Raw genomic sequence first — 23,622 nt, forward strand, 5'->3', positions numbered from 1 at the left:
TAAATTTTACTTTGCTGAGAACAATTTTTTCCGGTTCGGTTTGCTATTCTAGCGACTCAGGTGTGCAGCAGCGCTTGACCACACGTCGTATTGGGGTTAGGGCTGCTGAAGTTGAGAAGCTTTCAGTAAGTATTTTCGCCTCTTCCTCCTGTATATTACGGCTCTTATTGTCGCTTGGCGTCCAGCTGTTACGCCCGCACGTTGTTTTAGCGGATGAGAAACGTTTATCGGGAGCTAAGTTGCGCGGATCGCGGTGTGCTCCCTAAACGTGCCTAAGCCTCGTCACTGCGCCGTTGTCAGGCCGAATTCCATGCCCCCGGTTCAAATAGTACGCCCGGCATGCCGGCGTTTCCACTGATTATGTGTGCTGCCTTAGCAGCGTGTAAATGTGAAGGAAACGTTCAGCTTTCGAGATTCCCGTGCTCTCGTTGTAGACTAGCTTCGTGAACTTTTTACTGCGCAGCGCGGTAGGCCTTGTGACAACGACGTGCGTGCGTGATTTGACGAGGGGACGAGTTCTAGATTCGGCCTGAAATCTTCTCAGAGGTTCAGGCGGTGGCTTTTTGCTGGATGTATGGGCTTTCGATTCACGCCCGTGACCTCCTTATAAGCAAATCGCCAGTGTTCGGAACGAGCGTAGGTTTGTACGGCTGGGTGCCGGCTTGGTCGCCGGTAGCTGTCTGAAACGCCGGCTGACATCTCCGCGTTTCCATTGAGGCCGTGCTTCGCGTCACTGTGGCTGGACCCGTTCGCAGTAGCATGACTCACGCCGCTCAACTGAGGCATGTTCAGCACCTGAGAGTGAAGCGCGTGTCTTTGTCTTACGGGAAAAGCGTACGGGTGGGCAACAAAAAAACGCAGCACGCGGAAATGACGAACACGGGGTGGTTAACTTCAAGAGCCTTGCCCCGGTAATATTTTTATCTTAGCGTAGGCGCGTTGCGGTTTCACCGTGGCTTGTAACAAATTGAAGCGGACAATTCGTGCCGGTCACATCTGCATTAACACCCACAACACGACGCGGATACGCGCGTTCGTTTCAGGCACTCCGCAAGCGTGGTCCCGTAGCGGGAAGGGTGCGTGGTTTTTCTTTCGAACAAAAGCGGAAGTCCGGCCCTGTCCGTTGGGAAGGTTGCTCGAAACGGGAGGGGGACTGGTTTACAGTGTCCGTCTGTCCGAGCGGCGACCCCTGACAACCAGTCGCCAACTGGTCGGCGCACCTTCATTACGCCGTCCTCCTCCTCCTCCTCCAATCTACCGTTCACGCTCGTCTTTTTTTCTTTCTCCAGTCGTCGTCGGACGACCTTGGTCGATGACGCCGATTCACGTCCAAGGCATCTCCGCCATTGCTTTCCTCTTTTTTTTTTTCCACCGGTTCCTCTCGCCCTCCGCTCTGGCCTTGCAGTAACGAGGGGCAGGATCGTCTGCGCGTAAAGCGGGACTTCCCAACAAGGACAACGTTTGGGGGGAGAAGTTTGTTGTGGTGTAGTTAACGACCCAGTGTAAAACTTGTTGGGCCAATTGCTCCGGTTCTGTGGTGTGAATGTCAAAAATTTGGATGCTGATCAGTGAAGAGGAGCATGTAGGATGTGCACATTTGTTGTAATGTGTTCTTTGTCCACCTGGCTCACTTGTCTGTGCTTTACTTCGCACCATCCGATGATTTCTAACCACTTCAAGAAAAATGTTATTCAGTGACATTTTCGAATTGCGTATGCCCCTCTGCTGCTGAGCAAGGATAAATTTAGTGGCAGAATGCGGTAACACTGAAGCAGTGGGTTGCGAATTGGGCTGGCTGATAAACTGTCATGGTTGGTTAAAAACAGTGTACAGGAAGAGTGGTATGCAGGAATGTTCTGGAGTGCTGCTGAGCACGAGGACGCGGGTTCGATTCCTGGCCGCGGTGGCTGCTTTTCTGATGGAGGCGAAAAACAAAAATGCCTGTGTGTACGAGATTTCGGCGCATGTTAAAGATCCCCAGGCGCACAAAAATAATCGGGAGCCCTTTACTACGGCGCGCCTCATCGCCTGTGGTGCGTCAGCGCGTTAAACCCTACAATCAGTAAATCAAGAATGTTCCCGATTGTATTACAAAAACTCTGTAGTATGCTTGGGTTTTGCATTTCTGTAGTGAGTGTGCACATACTAGATTTCTTTTACTCACAAAAACAGAACATGGCCCCTTATTTGGGCCGAGATGGGGTGGCTGGAATAGACCTGTTGAAAGGGGGTGTCTGGTGGCCCATTATGTTCTGAACAACGTGACTTGTCTGTTGCCTTGCGGACTCTGAGAAACGTGTGGCTCCAGTTCTTTCATAAACCTGTTGCATCACTCTTGCGCCCTTATACAAGGATGTATGCCATATTTACAGTGAGCCGAAGCCCTCCGTTTGTTTTGCAACGATCGGAGGAGACCCGTGGCTTTGTCTTCAGTCGCGCGTGGGCAATTTGTTTGGAACAGTTAGGTGTTAAGAATTTCCAAGTCGCAGTAAACATTAAACAGGATTGCCCTTGTGGTGAGCTCCTTTGCAAACTTTTGGTGGCTTGCAAAGTGTTTTGTGGCATGTACGGTTGCCTTTGCATCAGTTCGTAGCACTGCAATTTGATTGATTGTAGGGTTTAACGCGCCGACACAACGCAGGCGATGAGGCGCGCCGTAGTGGAGGGCTCCGAATTAATTTTGATCACCTGGGGATCTTTAACGTGCGCCGAAATCTTGTACACACGGGCGTTTTTGCTTTTCGCTTCCATCAGAAAAGCGGCTGCCGTGGCCGGGAATCGAACCCGCGACCTCGTGCTCAGCAGCGCAACACCTTAGCCGCTGAGCCACCGCGGCAGGTACCACTGCAATTTGACAGAAAAGCGAGGTAATGAGGTTGGCCCGAACCCACCGGCGTGCATGGTATTATGATGGACGACACTTCTGGCAGCACATCGCAGCTTTGGGCAATTAGTGCTGTGCCTACCTTTTTGCCAGGTATTGGAAGCACAAGCTGGGAGCTTATTAAAATGTTGCCCATTGCTTTTTTTTTTTTTTTTTTTTTTTTGATGGGGCACAGATTGGTTACAAAAACAGCCGCAGTGCCTCGGTTACATTAGTTAGGGAACACCAAGACGGAATTGATCAAATTTGGTACATGGTTTTACATGGTATTGAATATTAGGGTAATGTTGAGACGTTGAAAGGACACTTTGTACTATTTTTGTGAGGTCGACTCTTGTTGTTTCCCTAGAGGTCCTATTTATCTCTCGCAGACTTCTAAGGAGCGGTTATCAACATTTGTGCAAGTGTATTGTATCCGAGTTTTTGCAGGTTTGTGCATAAAAGGTAGGTACAGCGAGTGTGTCACTTGCCGTGAGCGGAGCGGGGGCTCCAATCGTTTATATCTTTAAGCTGTCGTAAAAGTTGATGCCAGTCCTTCCCCAATGTGGCCTTCCCAGCTGTTTCCATCCGCACAGTGAGGTATACGCTTCAGAAGTGTAATGGGGGCCAGCGGAGCTCTATAATAGCCTGCTCAGTGATAACCTTGCCAGCTACAAACTTCTTCTATCTGGGCACTTGCATGAATAACGAAACAGCAGCTTGCTTTTGCGAGGCACGCTTTGTGGCATTGGCTTTTCAGCTCTGCTGTGTGTCGTTCTGCTGAGCAGAAGGCCACGAGTTTGATACTTGGCCAGGGGGGCTGTTCGTTCGATTGAGACAGGATAAAATGGCCATATGTTTGTAAGGTTTAGGTCAGTGAATCCATTTTCAGCCCTTTATATAAACATTGGTTTGAGCTTCTCTTGAATCCCTCAATCAGTCATTTCTTGCACCAAGTTGCACCTTCTCTCCAAACAGCATCTGAAATTAGTTAGGCCTGGCTAACTGCAAGGTAAAATCTTTGTATGTTTTCAGTGAAATGAAATGGATTTGGGAAAGCCCATCCCAACTGCTTTTAAAAGGCAACAGCCGGAACTGTAGCATAGGACTCTGCTCACATTATTATTTTTCCTTCTGTCCCTCTGTTCCCTAGGGCTTTTTTGGGCAAAAACGTACTTTATCTGCCCCTCGTGAAATTCAATTATAAATGCCAGCTGCAAAAGCAGCAGTGCACAAACCAATCTGGCTCTAGCTTTTTTATAGTTATCAAAGCTGCACTTCTGAGGGACTTATTTACAAGGCTGATTCTGATGCGAGAGGGAATTGCCAGAAAGAAAAAGTCCGTGCATTTTAGGGCTCACCAGTTGAAACCCAGGAAAAAACTAAAGTAACCTTCTCAATTGAAGTTTCTTAGCACTTAATAAAATACAAATATATTTTGACCTGGGGAAACAAACCTAGCTTTTTGCCGAGGCGAGATGAAATGAAGCGACATGGCTAAAAGTAGTCGCGATGAAATGAGAACTCTGCTGATAAACAGTAAACATGGTTCAGAATTTTCTGTGGTGAAGTGAGAACCTTTTAGGGGAGTAGCAAAATAGTGAGCAGCACCGAATGTTGTACAGCTGGTGTGCATCAAAGTCTGCCTGTTGCAACTGCTGGGAATTATTTTGCAGTCTGCTTGTAGGTTTATAGTGTGTGTTAGCCTCTAGAGTTTGTAAAATTGTAAAAGCATTAGTTCACAAATTATGGTAATTTTATCAGGCATTGTAGTTTCAAAGTTAAACCGGTGCGCCTAGCGTCTTGTCTTACTGACAATCATGTCGGTGTCAGCTATAAAGTTGACGAAATATCTCTGTGTGTGCGCAACACAAATTGTCACGTAGCGCCCGTTCTATTGCAGGCACGCTTGAATAGGTGCAGCCTTATGTTGCTGTTTGTGGCGCAGTTGGGATCGGTGGTAATCGGCAAGTGTTCATTTTCTTTTGCACTGTCAGTGAGCTTAAAAAATGGAAGTGCTGACGGCCAACTGCACTGCGCACATTTGGTGAAGTGTACTTCCTTGTGCGGTTCGTACTTACACCGTGTTCCTCCGTTCCTCTCTGTCCCTGTTGCAGCTGCTTTTGTATGAGTCAGAAACCCGAAAAGCCGACACTATCAGGTCAACGTATCAAGACCAGGAAAAGAGGTGCGTGTCTCGCTTTATGATGCATTGGAGGAAGTCATGTGCGTGCCAGTCTTGGAATGTGTTCGGTACTCGCTTGCTTTGTGAGGCCCCTCGTCATTGGGGGCCGAAGCCAGCATTTGCTTGCCACACCAGATAGTGTGTCTTGTGTGCGATGATCATTGGCTGAGGTGGCCAATGATGGGGTTGATGTGGAATCAATACCTGGATGGCTGCAGGACACATGGTTCTTTCAATGCTGTGGGTACTGCTGCGCCCACCCTGCTTGATAAGAATGATTGTGAATCTGCACCTTGTGCAACCAGAAACGTGTAATACGTCCAGCATTCCAAGCCTTGTTTGCCATAAAACTGTAAATGCCTGCCTTTACTGGTAATTTTGGCTAGGGTGTGTGCATGTGTGTGTGACAGCAGTCGGCGCATGTAGATCAGTGGCCTTTTGGAGCAACATCGTAATTGTTTGAGGCTGAATTCTCTTGGTGCATGAGTTGGTTTGACGCTCATGGTGGCTGGAACAGGATTAGCTTGTGCTTTACGATGGAGCATCTGATTTGTTGAGTATCACTCCATATTGTTGGAGTGATACTCCAAAGCAACGAATGGCTTTTTTTGTTCAGTGGCTACCGTTCGTTGAAACTGGCCCGCCAATTTTGCTTGTGTTCTTATCTTTGCCTGTAGCTGCAATGCTGAGACGACATCGAAGATTTATTTGTGCAGTGTGTGTTTGAGAGGGGCAAGGATGCTTTATTGACAAAAGAAGGCATACAAATAAATGTGTGCAAATGTTATGTTAATCTGCATTTTTAATGTCGAACGGAAGCATCCCATGATTGACAAGTTGCTTGAAATGTGCATCATTCTTTGTGGGCACCTATTATAGCGGCTGTATCTTTGCCCAGTTCTGCTACACCGGTAGATACTGTTGAGTTGGGAGTGTAGAGCATCTTGCTCTTGCTGCAGCCCGTTGCACGAGTGCATAGAGGCCGCCGGTTGCGTTTGTGTTGGAGCTGCTCGAGCGCACCTTCCCCTCCCCTTTCCCCTTGCAGATGAGAAGGAGAAGTATGACCCCTCGGGGTTCCGCGACGCCATCCTTCAGGGCTTTGCGGAGGCCGGGTCTGACCTAGATGCAGTGCACAAGTTTCTAGATTCAGCTGGCTCAAAGCTCGACTACCGCCGCTATGGGGAGGTCATCTTTGACATCCTCCTGGCGGGGGGCATCCTGGGTGAGTTCTCTCTCCTCCTCCTCCCTCCTCCTTTTTTGGGGATGGGGTCGGGGGCACAGTTGCTCTGAATTGACCCACGAACCACAGGTGAGGGTTAAGGGAATCTCAACCGTACTTCAGCTCAGAGAATCTCTATCTTTATAGGAGGACTGTTGCTAAATTTCAAAGCTGAGATAACTATGTAAATATCTTTCTTGTGTATGGAGATACTTCCCAGCAAGTTTCAACAGTAACCGTTTGGTATAGCATATTTTCAAATATTTTCAACCCATTTTAATGGAGATACCTCCCAGCAAGTTTCAACAGTAACCGTTTGGTATAGCATCTTTTCAAATATTTTCAACCCATTTTAATCTGTGTGCATTTAAAAAGCTCAGAATGGAGACCTTCGCAATCTGCATCAGCGTGATACCATCTGCTCCTCCTGGCCCCAAACAGGCCAACGTGCTGATTGTGGTTGGCATGCGCTGCTCCGTTGTGTGTACCCTGTCACAGGTTTTGCGACTGACATCATGCTGCATGCGCGCGTGGAGATGAAGACCATGGCCGGTCTGGGTGCACGCACGAGCGCATCCAGACCGGCCAGGGTGGGGCAAAGAATGGTGATGTCACGGGTGCCATCACGGTGGCATGGTGGCCTTGTGTTAGTTTTGTTGAAACTGAAACTAACACGAATAAACGAGGCAGCAAATAATCTTTTAAGCTGTGAACGACCGTCTAATGTGCCATTCTATGATTAGTGGGCTGGTAGACACTCAAAGCAACAAAAAAAAACGTAACAAAAATTTTGTGTCAGTACTCCTTTAAAGGAGCCATGAAGAGAAAACACAAGTTTGGTTCATTCGAAAGATTGCCTCGTTAGAACCATAACGACACCACTTATAACGCAAACTTCGCTCAAATAAGCTACATAATTAGGAAAAACGGGAATGGTCATGCGACCCACCAGCTCATTTCCCGCAACAGAACCTATGCCGTCACATGGGCTAAGCTCTGCGATTGGCGGAGGCCGGCAAAAGCAAACGCATGTTAGGCAGGGCTTACAGTTTGCATAGCGAGCTAAATGCCCGTGAAACATACTGCACATTCTTTTTATGACAAAGAACGGTGGAGTAAACGGTTGAAGTTCCGAACGAACACGCAAGCGTGTGCGCCAATGCGTACGAAACAACCGCCTGGCCGAGCTCGACATCTCGCCGTCGCGAGGCGCTCTGACCTTGGAGGAAAAATGCCGTAAACACCGCGCATTGACGCTCGTATCTTTCTGGTCGAAGCAGAGAGCTCGCGCGAACGGCTTTCCATACACGACACCGGCCAACTGGCATAAGCGATACTGCTACTGAAGTTGAACTATTATTAACCGTAATAAAAATACGGCACATACGTACCAGTCTGTATTCGTCCGTGGCGACGGCGCTGACGAGGCAGCGGTGCCGATGGCAGGGCGTTCGTCTGTTGTGGCTATCGCGGAATGGTCGCTTTTCCGTCCACCGCGTATCCCACAACTCTTGCCGCTCGTGCACTTAGAAGCGTTGAGCGTTCAAGTGGTGTGAGGTTGTTAAATGCAAGCCCGAGCTCCTCGGCGAGAGTTTTGTTCTCCGGATCAGGCGATTCCATGACTAGGGCTGCGGGTGCACTAGGTTTTACTAGCATTTTTAAAATGGCCGCCGTCTCGGTCGACTCCCGCGTGTGGGTGCTATATGGAGTCGACATACTAAGTATCTGTTTCATGGACCGGCCCGTGTGACACCATTGCTCACGTCACCAAATGTGCAATTTTAGCGGGAGATTTAAAATTTTGGCTTAAATTGTCTTATTTCTCAGTGAATAAAGCATCATTTGCTTCCGGGAAAGCGCTTGGGGTACTATGAAACACCTAATCTTTCGAATAAAACAAACTTTTGTTTTCTCTTCATGGCTCCTTTAAAGGGGTCACGAAGAGAAAATTAATTTGCCTTTTCTTAGTTTTACCCACCGTGCTCAGTGAGTAAGGTGTTGTGCTGCTGAGCACGACGTCACGGGTTCGATTCTCGGTCGCGGCGGCCCCTTTTCTGATGGAGGCGAAAAGCAACAACGCCTGTGTGTGCGAGATTTCGGCACACGTTAAAGATCCCGGGTGGTCAAAATAATCGAGAGCCCTCCACTGTGGTGCGCCTCATCACCTGCGTTGCGTCGGCGTGTTAAACCCTACACTCAATCAATTCTTCTCTTAGTTTTATCTGATTGAAAAACTTTTAAAGAACAGAAGTCCAGAATAGTTTCACAATTCATTGCTTCTGGAATTTAGGAGACAGACTCCTTTGAAATGTCGTTTTGAGTCGCATCGCATGCGACCTCATCGGTCGGCAGCTTAACTAGCGGTGACGTCATTTTAGGAGCATTTGGTAGTTTAAAACTCTCTTGTTGTATACCGAATATTTTAAAGGTAATGCATCCCTTATTGGTTGCCTTTTTTTTTTTTTTTTCTATCCATGTTACCGGCGACGTCGTGACTGCTTCAGTTGTCTGGTAACCGTAGTTGCAGAACTCGGACGTACTGGCTGTTTGTACTCAGTTTCTTTGCTGAAGTTAGCATTGTTTTGCTGAATTCTCTTCGCAATCTTACCTTTGTTCAGCGTCAAATGGCACAAAGCCACTCAAGCAAAAAAAAAAAGAAATTTCCTGCATGATTCGAAGTCGCGGCCACTGGGCCGACCTGCACTGAAGTCGGACACTTTTAATCTGCTTGGCCAAAGGCGTAAAAAGCATGCGTGAGTGAGAGCTCGATATGAAAGCCGGTCCACATATGTAGCCCAGCACTCGGGATTGTTTATTGTAAATTCTACTCCACACAGACCTTTAACCGCCAACTTACTGTTGAGTGCTTCTACAGTAAGCCAGAGGGGAGCAGATCCAATTGGGGAAACAATGCTGACAGCATTGTTTATTGCAGGGACGCAGTCAAACTGTGGTGGCTGGACTCCGTGACAGGCTGTATCGCTGATTCTCACTTGTGTTTTGCTTGAAGAGTAAAAAACGCGGTGGTTTTATTTTCCAACTACTTGAAGTTCCTTCGATAAACTTTCACTCATTTATCTCTGTTGGCAGGTCGCAAAGTTCATGTTCGCTGCATAACTTGTTAGAAGCTACGTCAGACAGACATTGGCAAGCTTGAGGAGTACTGGCTGGCAGAAAGTCTGTTTAGACTAGTGTGAAACAGGGAAAACAGGTTACAAATACCCAGCTTACTTTAAACATGGTTACTCGTGCCTGCGCAACTCCCGTGGGTTGTGTACTGGCAGTTCAGCCATGCTGATCAGCCGTGTCAAAGATCAGCCATGCTGCGGGTGAGTTTCATCATGATGCTGATGTTGTAGGTGTATCTGACCCTGTGCCGACGTGTTGTGCCCAGAAGGGTGGCCTTTGAATGGCTTCTTAACATGACGTCGGTTCACGACTTGAGGAGGAAAGCTTCGGTGAAACCGTAACTGCATTTCTTTATCTGCTTGTCGATAACGGGAAGCGACACGGCTATGCGTAGTGTGCTTGTTAAGGTTCCACTGTTCTAAATACCCGCACGACACTAAGCAGCAGATTCATGCTTGTGTAATGGTGCGGTGCACTGAATTGAGTTTGAAACTGAGTGGGGAAGGAGGTTCACACACGTATTTGCCGTTCGCAAAGGTGCCTGAGCTGTTGGCAATCCTGAGGGGAGAGTGCCTCTCGTCTACATTAGTGTCACTGGATAAACTTTTGGAGTATCAGAACTCTTTTTTCCTATTGTTCCAGGCTGCCGCCATGATCATTGGTCAGTTCGCATCACGGGACATTTGTTAACACTGCACTCGTTCATGGACACTGCACTGGTTTGGTTGTTAATGCATTTTCGTCTGTCAACTCTGGTACACTTGGCTACATCCCTGCCCTGCAGGTGTGCGCGACTGGTGTTGTTCTGAATGCAACGTTTCAGCAGCACAAGTGTGTCCAAAGAAGATGCCGTTTTACTGCGTCTTCGGCAGTGTTGCTTACAAATGACCTAGTGAGGCTAGAGGCTACAGAAGTGGCAATGTGGCAACACTGACGAACGCCAAAATGGCCGCCGTTGCTCACTTGCATGCCTCAGTCTCTTGTCTAGTGGCACTAGCCTACACCACTCCACGTTTCTGTCAAATACAGCCAGTGGACTTTGCTGCCGTAGAGAGAAATGCACCCTCAGGCTCTGCATGTCCTTCCTCTTGTGGTGTCGCTGCAGCCCCCGGGGGCACCCTGATTGTGGAGCCGGATGCGGCCAAGCCGTCGCAGACGGACACGTGCGTGTTTTCGGCGGAGAACAACATGGAGGTGCTGCGCAGCTACGCGCAGCTGATCACCAAGCTGATCCGTCGGTACAAGTACCTGGAGAAGACGCTCGAGGAGGAGTTCAAGAAGGTGCTGATGTTCCTCAAGGGCTTCAGCCCCGAGAACCGCCAGAAGCTGGCCCGGGTGCTGGCCGTGCTCATCGCGGGGGGCCAGGTGTCGGCCGCGGTGCTGCAGAGCGCCCTGCAGGACCACCTGGTCAAGGACGGCCTGGCCCTGCAGTGCCTGCTCGACGTGCTGCAGACCTGGCTGGACGAGCGCGACCCCACCACCCTGTGGGGCGTGCTGCGCAAGGCCGGCCTCGACTCGCGGCTCATGGTGAGCTGGCCGAGTCTCTCCGTTACTTGTCCTGCCCGTAAATTAGGCTCAACGTCGGGTAACCTTAAGATGAAGCCTGATGATGTGCCAAGAAACATGGAATTTGTGCGTCAAGCTGCGCGTGCTGGCTGGTGATGTTAGGCCTAACGTAGGACTGATGCATACCTGCATTTGCAGCGACGCATTGCAGCCAGTGGGGGCTTTAGGCTGGCACATACTCGTATTGTGGCCACACGATGTGTCACAGAAAAAGAGGGTTTTAGGCCCGAGCACCAATAGGGAGAGCAAGCGTCCGCATATTCATGTTAGCATCCACGCTACGCATCATAGCCAGTAGGGAAGGGGGGGATGTTAAACCAGCACTCCGTGCTTGCAACCAGTGGGGTCATCAAGCCGACACTTACCCATTTTCAGCCGCACGACGCATCGCAGCCAGGCTGGCACATGTCTGCATTCACATCCACTTGGAATTGTTACGACCAGTTTGAGGCTTTACTCATCGCGCCAACTGAGCCAAGTAGTGCTTACACATTCAGAGAAAACTCCCCCTTGCACTCAAAATTTCAGAGGACGTCTGGAAAAAGCCCCCGGTGGTCTCAACTAGCCTTAGATGTTAGCACCCCGCATCGTCGCCTGTCTCTAGCTTTGTTGTGTGTAAACCCTGTTCCAGCCTAGCTTTTTGCAACTGTACTGGATGTTTCAAGCTCATGCTGTGGAAACTTTCGGGCGCACGTGCGTTTGGCACTTGTGCACCTCAAATTCTCTTTCCCAGGTTCAGGTTGTCATTGAGTGCCTCTCAACACCGGTTGTGACGCGTGCCGTGGCTGCTTGCAGGAGTTCTTTCCGGTGAGCAAGAGGAGCCCGGAGAACTTCACGGCCACCTTCAAGGCGCACGACATCTCGCAGCTGCTGGACTACCAGGTACTGCTGGTGCGGTGGCACACGTGCCTCGTCTGGCGTTTACAAGAGCTGTTCACAAGGGCTCGCCCTTGTGTAACGTGTCGGGGCTGAAGCGATGCACCAGCGAAACAGCTGCACTAAACCCCCGTTATTACACAGTACTGTGGGTGGGAAAAACTGACTCCATTATAAGCAGTACTTCATGAAAAGCGGGAATAGCCGGTCCCTCTGCACTGTAGTTGGCACCATGAAAAGGCTCAAATAAAGCGAGTATTCGAGTAAAAGGATTTCATTAGGAGGAGGATTTATTGTATTTTCAGTGTTCAGCGATAGGCTCCAGCCATGTTCATATAAAAATGGTCCAATGAAGCATGATCTTGGTTTACAGCATTTTGATTTTAACAAAAGGCTGACCTAAAGGATTGAAGGCTTTGAAGAAGCTTGGGGAAAGGCGCTCGGGGAAAGGCGCTGACACCTTGAAGGGGCCATGCAGACACAATACAAGTTTATTTGAAAGATTTTGTGTTTTATGGCACCCCCAGTGCTTGTACGGAAGCAAACGATGCTTCATTCACTGAGAAATTAATCAATTTACGTTAAAATTTTGATTGGAAATACAAGTTTATTTGAAAGATTTTGTTTTATGGTGCCCCCAGTGCTTGTACGGAAGCAAACGATGCTTCATTCACTGAGAAATGAATCAATTTATGTTAAAATTTAGATTGTTCCCATAAATCGTCCGTTTCGTGGCTTCTGCTATGACGTAAGCAGGACAGGTCTTCAAGCGAACGTTTGTGCGCTGATTAGTCTGCAGGGTCTGCGATAACGTCACTCCTTCTAGATGGTGCCACCATACTGCGCAGAACCGCTGTCTGCCTTTGCTTTGCGTGTGACCATATTTGCACCTGGCTTGTTTTTGTTACAGTAGGTAGTAATCGTTTCCAGGAAACATGCGGGTATGTTCGACAAACAGGGTCGCGTAAGACAACGTCGCCTACGCCGATCGGCTAGTGTCGTCTGAGACAACCCCAAAGCGCCACACTGCTGTGCAGCTATAACAAGCATAGTGCGCGCAGTACTAACAGCAGTACACATCAGTACTTCTGCGTGTAATTTGGTAACATTCATTGTTTACTCCACAATGCTATAAAAAGAATGGGCCCTAAATTTAAACGCAAATAGCTCGCTCGGCGAGTTTATAAGACCTGCTGAACTTGAGTTTGCTTTTGCCGGCCTCAGCCAATCGCAGAGCTCGCACATATGACTTCACAGGTTCTGTTGAGGGAAATGAGGTAGTGAGTCGCATGGCCATTCCCTTTTTTCCTAAGTATGTAGCTTATTCGAGTGAAGTTTACGTTAAAAGTGGTGTCAGTATGATTCTAACGAGGCAATCTTTCGAACGAACCGAACTTGTGTTTTGTCTGCATGGCTTGTTCAAGTGAATACACCTAATCCCACTTATAACGAACATGAGCATCGGGCTGAATTTGTCCGTTATGCCTGCAGTTTGTCGCAGGTAATACGCGTTTCCTGCACTTGGAAATGCAGTGCGCACACGGTGCAGCCATGCTCGGCCGGTGGTGAAGTGGCACTAGCTGCAGCCGTTGGGCAACACGGGTAGCTTTAGCTATGCTCTGCTGCCACACACGACATTGCAACTCCTGCCATGTGGTTATACGCCTCGAGATTCGCGATCGCTGCGCCGCCTGCCGCCGCTTCTCCGCGGCGTTTGCGGGATTAGCGCTGCGTGGCTGATAGGTGGTCATGCAGTGTTCTGGTTCTCTTTCGCTTCTCTTTGCCTTTCCGCGCTCTAAACAACTTGTTATGGTGACGTCTGTAAGCTAACTGCACGTTTAGGGCACCTAAAAAAAAACAGCTGCGTCTTGGTAGAGCGCTCTAACGCCAACAAGAGCTACCCGGGGAGGCGGTTCTGCGCGCTTCTTGGCCGCTCTTGCGGGCGTCGGCGATGGCAGCAGCATATCACCGCTGTCACCTTCGAACACGTCAGCACAAGTGAATTCTATTTATTGTCGCCTCGCTTAGACCTGATATTGGCGCTGTAAGTGGTTGGTTCGTTTTGCAGCGCAGACAACAAATGCGGCTTTGCTTCGAATATGTACGTCGTAGAAAAATATGTTTCGGGGATGTGATAACCCAATAGCTGACAAAAACTTGTGCCTTTTATGGGAATATAAGCCACGCGAAAATGTTAAGTAGACTCAAAGGCTGTGCATTGTCAGATATGTGCCCACTCATGCCTTATAGTAAGAACCAAGGTATATGTTAATGAAACCACGGGAAAATGAATGGTCTGCAAGTAAGGAATAAATAGAATAGTCGTACGGGAATGAAAAAAAAAAAAAAAGCTTCTGAAATGCTAAAGACGTTTGTTCGATCAAGGTAGTATTCACCAGACCAACTAGATGCGAAATGCACTGATATTTCGCTAGACATGGGGGGGGGGGGTGAGGAGGAGGACGCTTAACTATCGTTGTTTACAAATGCGGAGCGGAATCAACGAATGAACGTTTTAGTAATCGCACACACAAGATGCGTGTTCACTTTTCGTTTGTTTTTAGCCTTGAAAAACGGCTGGTCACTCGGCGGACTCATTTTTTGAAGAATACAGGATAGGCAGTTCACAAGCGATACGAGGTGTCGTTGGAAGAGTTGATTGATTGATTGCAGGGTTTAACGCGCCGACGCAACGGAGACGATGAGGCACGCCGTAGTGGAGGGCTCCGGATTAATTTTGACCACCTGGAGAGCCTTAACGTGCGCCAAAATCTCGTATACACGGGCTCGTTGGAAGAGTGTCGTATCTGATAAGGGCCTCTGATTTCGGTTTATGCTAGATTCTGCAGTCTCCCTGTGTCATGACTCTTACGACAATGTTTCGAATAAGAGTTTGGTCACGGACGCGGATTACTCTATAAGCCCATCTTCGCGCTTCTCGTGGAGGATAAATGTAACAGATGAATCTTTGGGAGCGCTCACCTCGGGACAAGACGACCCAGCATTAAATTTGTCGTCGTGTGCTGACTCCGGAGTGTAATTTTGCATTATCCGTCGTACTTCTTTGGTACAATGTTTGTGAAATTTATGCCGCATTGGCTTGTTCATGGTACTGATCAATATCTGATATGTGATATTGGCAGGCGTAACTTGCGTGCTGTCCGGTATGAGTGCTCCGCTAGATTTTGTAAGTGCACAAAGTCGATTTACATCATAGTGTGTATGGCCGCAACATGACCATCGGAGGAAACACTGCTTACGGAGACACTGTCACTAAATTTCAGGGCAGCGGAATTGCAATCAGCTGCATGCAAATGCTGGCTTCGGGACGCCGGACTGTGACACACGCCCGGCGCTCATATAGATCTCACTAAGATCGCGTCATGAACGTTTATACTCTCGTGAACATGCCACGCTTGCAAACAGAGTGCCTGCCCCACGTTATTCGGTATTTCGAACGTGGACAAACGATAAATCGCTGTCTTGAACGAGCCCCAAAAGCAACGGCGACAGGGGGGAGCGGGCCGGGGACTCCCGTGCCTGCTTTCGAAACGGGCCGCTAGGGGGATTTCAGTGGCGCCCCTACAGGCTGCGCTCGAGGCGTATACGTGCGGTAGAATGGCTGATAATGTAGGCGAAAAATGTACGACGCATCCTCATCTGCACTGCTAGTGAACGTGGCCTTCAAATACCGGCTGCGGTGGTAATCCGAAACCTCTCTAGGTAGGAATGCTTGGCTTCTCCGGATGCGTTGAAACGCCCGCCACTGGCGTGTTCATTTGGATTGGCAGGAGTAGCAAGGCCGACGCCTGTGTGACATATCTGGATTAGTGGGCTACTCCCAGTGCTGTCGCATTTCTACTCGTTCAGTGCTTTGTTTCGGCAGTAAGTGCAATGGGACTCGCTTCACATGAAAACCTGAAAAAAATTCCCTCGCACTTCCCCGAGGGGGAGAGTGTGTAAGTGCGAATGCACGGTTGTTGATTGCGCGATTACGGTGGATATCGTGATCTTGGAGTGGAGAGGAGGCGCCCAACACTCGCAGTCACTGAGCGGAGAGAGGAGGAGGAGAGTAGCGCCCGCCGTTACGGCGAGGGCTACACGAGCGCCCTCACGCGTCGGAATGCGGAGCGCCCGCTACGCGAGCGAGAGCTCTCCCGCCCAAAGTGGAGAGGAGGCGCCCAACACCCGCAGTCACTGAGCGGAGAGAGGAGGAGGAGAGTAGCGCGCGCCCATCTCCCCCCGTTGCTAGGGAAGACGAGGAGGAAGACGAGGAGCGCGCGCACCCGCAGCTGTTGCTATGCGGACGGCGGCGGCGGACGATTCAGGCTCGCTTAAGAAGTGCATTCGCACTTAAAATTTAGCAGTGATGTCCGAAAAGCCTTGTGTTAGCTGAGCCACCGCAGACTCTTACGCACCTCCCCATCATGCACGTTCCCTGCTTCTGTCACTCGATCCCTCCTCCGAGGGGCAAGCTGAAACCCGCGGCAACGTCCCTTCTTGTTCACGCCTTTTTCTTGTTGTAGACTGCAATTGGAAAGCCGTTTGATGTGCAGTCAAATAATACCGTATTTACTCGCGAAATGAACCCACTCGTGTAATGAACCCTCCCCCCACTTTTCTTGTTGAGAATTTACTTTTTGTCACTTTGAATAAAAATGCAGCGGAATTTTGTTTTTATTTCAGCATGGATGCTGATGCTATAGGCGATCGCAGTAACTTGATATCGCACTACAGTATGTGCAGAAATGCTAAAAATGCATTCCAAAAAAAAAAAAAAGAAATCTCAAGTGTTGCCGGAGACATGAGTGCGAATGCCGTGGCTTAATTTAAAAATTGCGCGCTTGCGGTGCGCCACCTGTTGAACGGAAAACAAACCTTCTTGCACCATAAAAACGTTGCGGTGTGCGAACAAAGCACAAAACATACTCCGCTCTCCTTCCCTGCTCTTTGCTGTTTGGCCTGGTTCCGCCGGCGTGCAAACAAAGCACTAAACGTACTCCACACTCCTCTGTTCTTGCTGTTACGCGACTCACCATATTGCGGCGTGGTTTTGTTGTTCAGCTGTGTTCCAACCTTTTTTTTGTGCTCCTGGTGCACGGCGTTTTAAACTATCGTGGTGGAGCATGCGTTGCACGTGGAAATACCGCAACTGTGTGGCGCTTCAGTGTTGACCGAGTGCGTGTAGGCTACGGGCGAAAACGAGTGGTTTTCGGGCGGTGAACAGGGGTCGCCGTGTGATTCGTGGGCCCAAAGAAGGGAAGTTTGCCGGTGTCGGAAAAGAAATTTTGCAGTGCCTTGACGGCACGGAAGACGGTGCCGACAACAAAAAGTGCATCCGCAAGCGACTTCAGTGAGGAGGGAAGCTCCATGGCGAAGGGTGACGATGGCGAGTTGCGAATAAAATATAAATTTCATTACATAATTACCAACGTGTTTTTATGGAAATGATAAGGCTCTGACAGCGCTTCTCTTGGCAACTTTATTGTATGAAATTTCAACTTATAAAAATCTGTTGCAATTTTTTTCCCGCATAATGAATCCTCCCCCCAAATTAATGCCGAATTTTCTGGAAAAAAAGTGGGTTCATTACGCGAGTAAATACGGCACTCGCTTTAACCAGGCTGCACTCTTGCGCATGTTTGCTCAACAGAAGCGTGATGCTGGGAGGGTCATGCCGCGCTTGTTTGTCAAAACTGACTGTTCTTTGTAACTATGGCCATTGTAAGTGGGCTCAACTGTAGTAGACCCAGGCTTTATATGATAAGGGGAGACGCTGGTCTTGAAATAACCTCTTTTAATTTTCAAGTTAACTCTGTGAAACTTGTCAATCTTTATGCTTTCCCCCACTTATTTCGAATGTGCCATTATTTTTTCAGCAGGTCAATTAGTTCCCAAGATAATTAAAGGTAATTCGCCATTTTTTGGTCAAGCAATAGACAAAACAGTGTTGGTTATAAACAGGGTTCGCACAGGTCCTTGAAAACCTTGAAAACCCTTGAATTTAGAAGTGTCACTTTCAAGGCCTTGAATGTCCTGGAATTTTTTTAATCGTCCTTGAAAACCCTTGATTTTTCTGGACAGAATCAATGGCCCTGTCTTTTCACAAGAATTTAAAGTCTTTGGCATGAATTTTAGGTCTTAACAAATGTAAGGAAACATTGTAACAATCAAGTTTCAGTGTATTGCGTAAAATTACAAGTTTGGTAGATTTTCATCATTGCGAGACAACATTGGGAGCAGGCACTTCCAACGTTTCTAGATCCTTTCATACGTTGGGCACTTCTCAATCCAATTTATGCCGCGATACAAACCATTGAAAGCTGGCTTCTGTTCGCTATCTTGCATCTTCCATATAGTCTATGGACGCTCGCTCATTGCATGTTTGCTATGCCTCATACGCTCCTACTGCGTTTGCTTTTACGTGCAAATGGTGGACGTGTACATAGTTCGTCCTGCCTTGCATCCTGCCTTGCAGCAACACTTGCTGATGTAATTTTAGGTGATACTGTTGCTGACAATGCAGGCAACATTAACTAAGTTATGAAATCAAACAGCCTGAGCAAAACACCAAGAAAAAAATAAAAACCTGTAAATACCAACCATGAAATAAAAGATAAAGCTGGGGGAGTATTCACGAACCCGTTGGCGCCTATCTACCTAAATGTGCACTATATGTGCTTAGGTATTGTGCAATAAAAAAACTTTTCCATTGTGTTGAAAAAGTTATAATTCCAGATAAAACGTTAGATGGGGACCTTGAAAATGTGTTTTCGGGTCCTTGAAAACCCTTGAATTTTTGCTTCTGAAGCCTGTATGAACCCTGGTTATAAAACTGTAATCTTTATATTTACAAATATTATGAACCCTGGTGAATACAACAAGAGAATCTGCGCATGGAACTAATTTTACACCTCATTAACTCTTTCGGGACCGCTCCATAGGCGATCGATCACATATGATCGATGGTTTCGCGAGCCTGCATATGGCAAATTTTCGCTCGATAGAGCACCTAGCGACATCTAGGAGATAGTTTGAAAACTGGAGTTTTCTCTTTTGTGAAGTTTTTTTTATCGCCAGGCGGCAACGCGTCAGATATTTTATTCTGACGGGCAGTGGTTTCGAATGTAAACAAACATGGCGTCATACTCGTGCGAGCGCGATAAGAAATCCGCCTCGTCTCGGCTCGCATATCTTCGCCTTCTACTGTGGATTTTAACGATGGGAGTGGCAGTGAAGAGTGGAAATGCGGCTTTAGAGATCGGATTTCAGCTGGAGTGAGGATTCGGGTGTCGATCAACCTAGAACATCACATCGCGCTCAAAGGTGGGTGTTGGTTTCGGTTTCAATTGGCTCTGGAGTAGGTATGTGCGCTCGAACTATGTTCTGGCTGGTTTATATTTATTCGCTAGGGTGTTAACTACCTATGGTGGTGATCTCCTGCCACCAGCGCAGAAACGGATCAAGTTTTCGCCGAGACAAGAGCCCGGCGTGTACCTGGGCGACGACGTAGTCATGGCCCTAGTGCCAAAGAGATCACACACAAAACAAAAAACCAGTTGCACCTAGCCGCATCAAACTTTTTCAATGAAGAAACAAAGCATTGTGTTAGATTTTGTATATCCTGAAATAATTTCATTCTTTTTTAATATTTGTATATTTACGCTTTTTTCTATATTTTTCTGTAGTTTTCTTACGAAGTTCTTAGTTTCAGATTTTTTCATGGTTCTATCGTCAGTTTTGAAGTAAAACTTGGTATTGTATGTAAAAAAACATATAATTAGCTGCATTTTGGTATATGCTAAGGCAGGATGGTGCCTTTGCTTTATGTAAAAAAAATTTGTACCGAGACCTCCCTTCATCACTTTTTCCGGCGGTCTCAAAAGAGTTAAACTCTCGTGGCATGAGTGGCAAGGAACCATTTTGAGTGGCCATTTCAAACACTGAAGTTCAATGAGTTGTAAAATAGTTCGTGGTGTATAAAAAAAAACCGATTCTCTTGTTCCATTCACCAGGGTTTATATAGTATTGGAAAATATAAAGATTGCAGTTTGTTTTGTCTATTGTTTGACCAAAAATGGCAAATTACCTCTAATTATCTTGGATACTGATTGACCAGTTGAAAAACTGAAAAAATAATGGCGTATCTCAAATCAGTGGGGGAAAAGCAGCAAGACTGTTTCCAAGTCTCGTAAAGTTTACTTGAAAATAAAAAGTTGTTTCAAGACCAGTGTCGTCCCCCCTTAACCGGGTACACGTGCCCATTACGTAGTTACTAAGTCCTGGCTTGGGGCTTTTGTGCCTGTCGCTTGTGCTGAAGTCTAGCTTGGCAGCCTGTGTGTTGCCGAGGCGACACTCACCCCCCCCTTCCCTTCCCAGAAAGCTCAGGAGGCGTCGAGCGTGAAGAAGGACCTCCAGCAGCAGGTCAGCAACCAGCTGAAGAACGAGGTGCCTGTCAAGGAGATAATCCAGAGCGTCAAGGAGTACATGACCAAGTACTCGCTGCCGGAACACGACGTGGCCGTGCTGGTGAGGTTCCTGGTTTTGTTCCCGCGTGGTAGGTGCGAGCGTGATAGAACAAAGTTAAAGTGGAACCGACTTAGTAGTGGATCGGCACCTCCCATGAACCAGCTGCCAAGGATCAAATACCCAAGTTCTACTCGTATGCATACTTGAAAACCAGGTGTGAACTTAGACAAAAGAGAATAACTCCAGTGCTAAGATGTGTGGAGGTTAGTTCTCGGAGGTACCAGCGAATAGCGGAATGGTTTTTGTTACGTTGTGAACTTCCAAATGCACCCTCGTCGCTGCACATGTTGGCAGTGGATGTGAAGGGCCAAAAACGCCACGTTCTGGTAAAATCGGGCACTGTAAGTGGGATGTATCTGAAAAATAGTATAAATGGTCATTGCATCCCCTTGGCGTGCCTTTGTGGTGCGTGCAACTTTACAACAACAAGACGCTCACTTTTATGGCAGATTGTATTGGACGGTTTAAAGCCTTTTCCAGTGTGCAATGTGCCCACACTATGCTACAAGCATTGCCCTAGGTTGTGAGAAATGACACCCTACTGGTCAGTGTGCTGGGTGATGAGCAGCCGAGTTACGACCCTTTGTAGGACGGACGCAAGCAGAGACGGTGGACGCGTTATCGTAAACGAGTGTGCCCTTGCTCCTTCTCCTCCTCCCCAGCTGTGGATGACCCAGATGTCGGGCATGGACTGGAACAAGAAGGAGGAGCTGGTGGCCGACCAGGCCCTGAAGCACCTGAAGCAGTACACGCCCCTGCTGGAGGCCTTCACCACCACGCCGCGCGCCGAGGTGGCCCTGCTGGTCAAGGTGCAGGAGTTCTGCTACGACAACATGAACTTCATGAAGGTCTTCCAGAAGATCGTCATCCTCTTCTACAAGACGGACGTGCTCAGCGAGGACTCGATCCTCAAGTGGTACAAGGGCGCCCACTCGCACAAGGGCAAGTCCATCTTCCTCGACCAGATGAAGCGCTTCGTCGAGTGGCTCCAGAACGCCGAGGAGGGTGAGTAGTGCGACGGATCTTCTTTGTCGGCACGGTGGTGTGGCCATCTCGAGGACAGCGTATAGCAGTGTTCCACAGTACAGGAAAAATAACAAGTCGCAAAGAAATATGGCATCCCTTGCACCATTTGAAGAATGTAACAGATAAATCACTTACCACAGGACCCAGAGGAAAATGTGAGCCCACTATAAATAGTCGTGCCTTGCGTACAAACTATATACAATATAAAATGTACACTGACGGATGTGCAAAGTCGCTCAATGCATATAGATTACCCTCGTAATACATGCATACAGATTTACATTGCTCTATTACATACAGATTACACAATACGTACAGAATTATACAAATAGGTAATTCAATACACGACCGAAAGAAATTACGAGCTGGTTATAAATCGCCGTGCCTTGCGTACAATATAAAGGTATAGGTGCTATTCGTTGCAAAGTTTAGCGGTCAATTTCTTCGCCTGGCAACACTGGAAACGGCCACAGACATGGCCGATGCGCCAAGGACACGGCGCGGCCACTGCGCCCGCACGCCGAAGAAAAAAAACAAACACCGGCGTGCGTCATCTGCTCCATTCCAATCAGATTCTAAAGAGTGGCGTCAACAGAGGTGTTATTAATCGCACTCACATTGAACTCGAGGGAATACTGTGCATTCGGTGAGGTAGTTTGTAACATGAAACAGTCATGTGTTCCACAGTCGTGCTTAGCATGGACAAGTACCGCCATCCCGCGGAGCCCGACGTAACGAGTGACGGCGCACCACGGCCGGGCTAGAGCGGCGGCGCGCGCTGTGTTAATACGGCCTTCGCAGCGGCGGCGAGAACAATGCAGCCCCGTCTCGATGTAAAGTTCCGCCACCAACGCACGCAAGCTGCTCTAGCCCGGCTGTGGGCGCACTCTCACGGTTGCATGGAGGAGAAGAGGGGTGCCTGATCTGCAGGCCGTGCGCACAACATCGCCTAGCAACAGACGCGTGGCCACAGATATGGCGGCGCACACTTTTGCGGTTGCCTGCTGCATTCCGCGCCATTGAATACTAGCTATTGCGGTCACTCATTGACTGCTCTTTCTTCCTCTGCTGTGTGGATTCTCATCAGCGTCTCTCGTCTTTTTTTCTTTCCTATCCTGTCTCGTGCGCAGAATCGGAGGGTGAAGACTGAATGGGGGGCGGCGGTGCTCCCGAGTGCACCGGGGCGAACCCCTCGGTCGACGGAGGATTCACCGGCCAGCGCACCACCCCTCTCTCGCTTCTTCCCCTCCTTTACCGACCACTAAATCCTTATCCGGACTGTGTGGGGACGACCACCATCACCAACAGCAACACTACGCTGCCGAAGCTGCTGCCACCTCATTTGAAGACAAGCCTGGGAAGCTCGAGGGTGCGGGGAGAGGAGAGGGAGGAGAAAAAAACAAAATGAAATGCCACTGAAAGAAGTTTGACTGTCTCTCTCTCTCTCTTTCTCGCTGGCATCGACGTAATTGGAGGAAGCGGGCGAGTGTGTATCGCGACGACTCACAGATTATTTTTGTAATGAGGCTTTGTCTTCAGTTTTCTCTTCCTCACTGTCGTCCTTTTCCTGTGCCCCTGTCTAGTTCGCTCCTCTCTCTCTCTGTGTCCTTGCACGTTATACCGGTTTCGGCGATCCTTTGTGGAAGATATGAAGTACGGCTGGTGGTTTTCGAAGAGAAGAAAAAAAAAGTAGCTAATGTAAGGAGTGTTGGGATTTGAAGAGTGTAATAACTGTTTCTTCTCCTTCACCCTGCCCTCTGCTGTCATCTTTGTGCCCTTTGTCTTTTATACATAATTTCCTGTCTTCTGCCCCCTTCCCTCTCTTGTGTACTTTCTTGTTTTGCTCGTAAAACTTTTCGTTTCTAACAAGTGTTTCAAGACAAAATAAATCTTGTTAACTTTTCAAAAAGCTGGGCTTGATGCAGTGAGTTAGTTGTGCATGCTTACGGGGATTCCATAGCCACCGACTGAGGTGCGACTTGGGAAATTTATTGGCGGCAGTTGTCTGCAAATAATTTCCTTTTTTTTTTTTTTTTTCCGGAATGGTTGCAAGAGCAACCCTTCATTCAGGCCAGTTAATTTGGTGTAAAAATTGCACAAATTTCTCACAGTGCACTGGTCTTTATGCAATAGCAGCAAAAATGTACAGTTGAACACTTAAAGTAATGCTTTAACGAAATTGCTCTACAACACAGTATTTCAGACATTACGTATTTGGTCTCTTGTAAC

General features: G+C 48.2%; 1 protein-coding gene across 1 annotated transcript; it reads left to right on the forward strand.

Annotated features, from left to right (window-relative positions):
• The first annotated feature begins 1 nt into the window (after position 1).
• Kra (basic leucine zipper and W2 domain-containing protein kra) lies at positions 2–23,302 on the forward strand. The gene is made up of 8 exons (XM_077707422.1): positions 2–125; positions 4,981–5,051; positions 6,094–6,270; positions 10,502–10,923; positions 11,758–11,844; positions 20,218–20,367; positions 21,030–21,372; positions 22,524–23,302. The coding sequence occupies exons 2-8, from the start codon at positions 4,991–4,993 to the stop codon at positions 22,541–22,543; spliced, it is 1,260 nt and encodes a 419-aa protein (XP_077563548.1). The 5' UTR covers positions 2–125; positions 4,981–4,990; the 3' UTR covers positions 22,544–23,302.
• The last annotated feature ends 320 nt before the right edge of the window (positions 23,303–23,622 follow it).

This window comes from Haemaphysalis longicornis, unplaced genomic scaffold (genome assembly GCF_048455015.1).
Source record: "Haemaphysalis longicornis isolate Haplotype H1 unplaced genomic scaffold, Haemaphysalis longicornis Haplotype H1 scaffold_4, whole genome shotgun sequence".
In the NCBI taxonomy this organism is placed as follows: Eukaryota; Metazoa; Arthropoda; class Arachnida; order Ixodida; family Ixodidae; genus Haemaphysalis; species Haemaphysalis longicornis.

Bases quoted from the DNA above. Each gene is read 5' to 3' on its own strand.
- Kra (XM_077707422.1), top strand. From the start codon at position 4,991: ATGAGTCAGAAACCCGAAAAGCCGACACTATCAGGTCAACGTATCAAG. The intron at 11,845-20,217 runs GTACTGCTGGTG...TTCCCTTCCCAG, and splicing joins CGCAGCTGCTGGACTACCAG to AAAGCTCAGGAGGCGTCGAG. The intron at 21,373-22,523 runs GTGAGTAGTGCG...TCTCGTGCGCAG, and splicing joins GCTCCAGAACGCCGAGGAGG to AATCGGAGGGTGAAGACTGA.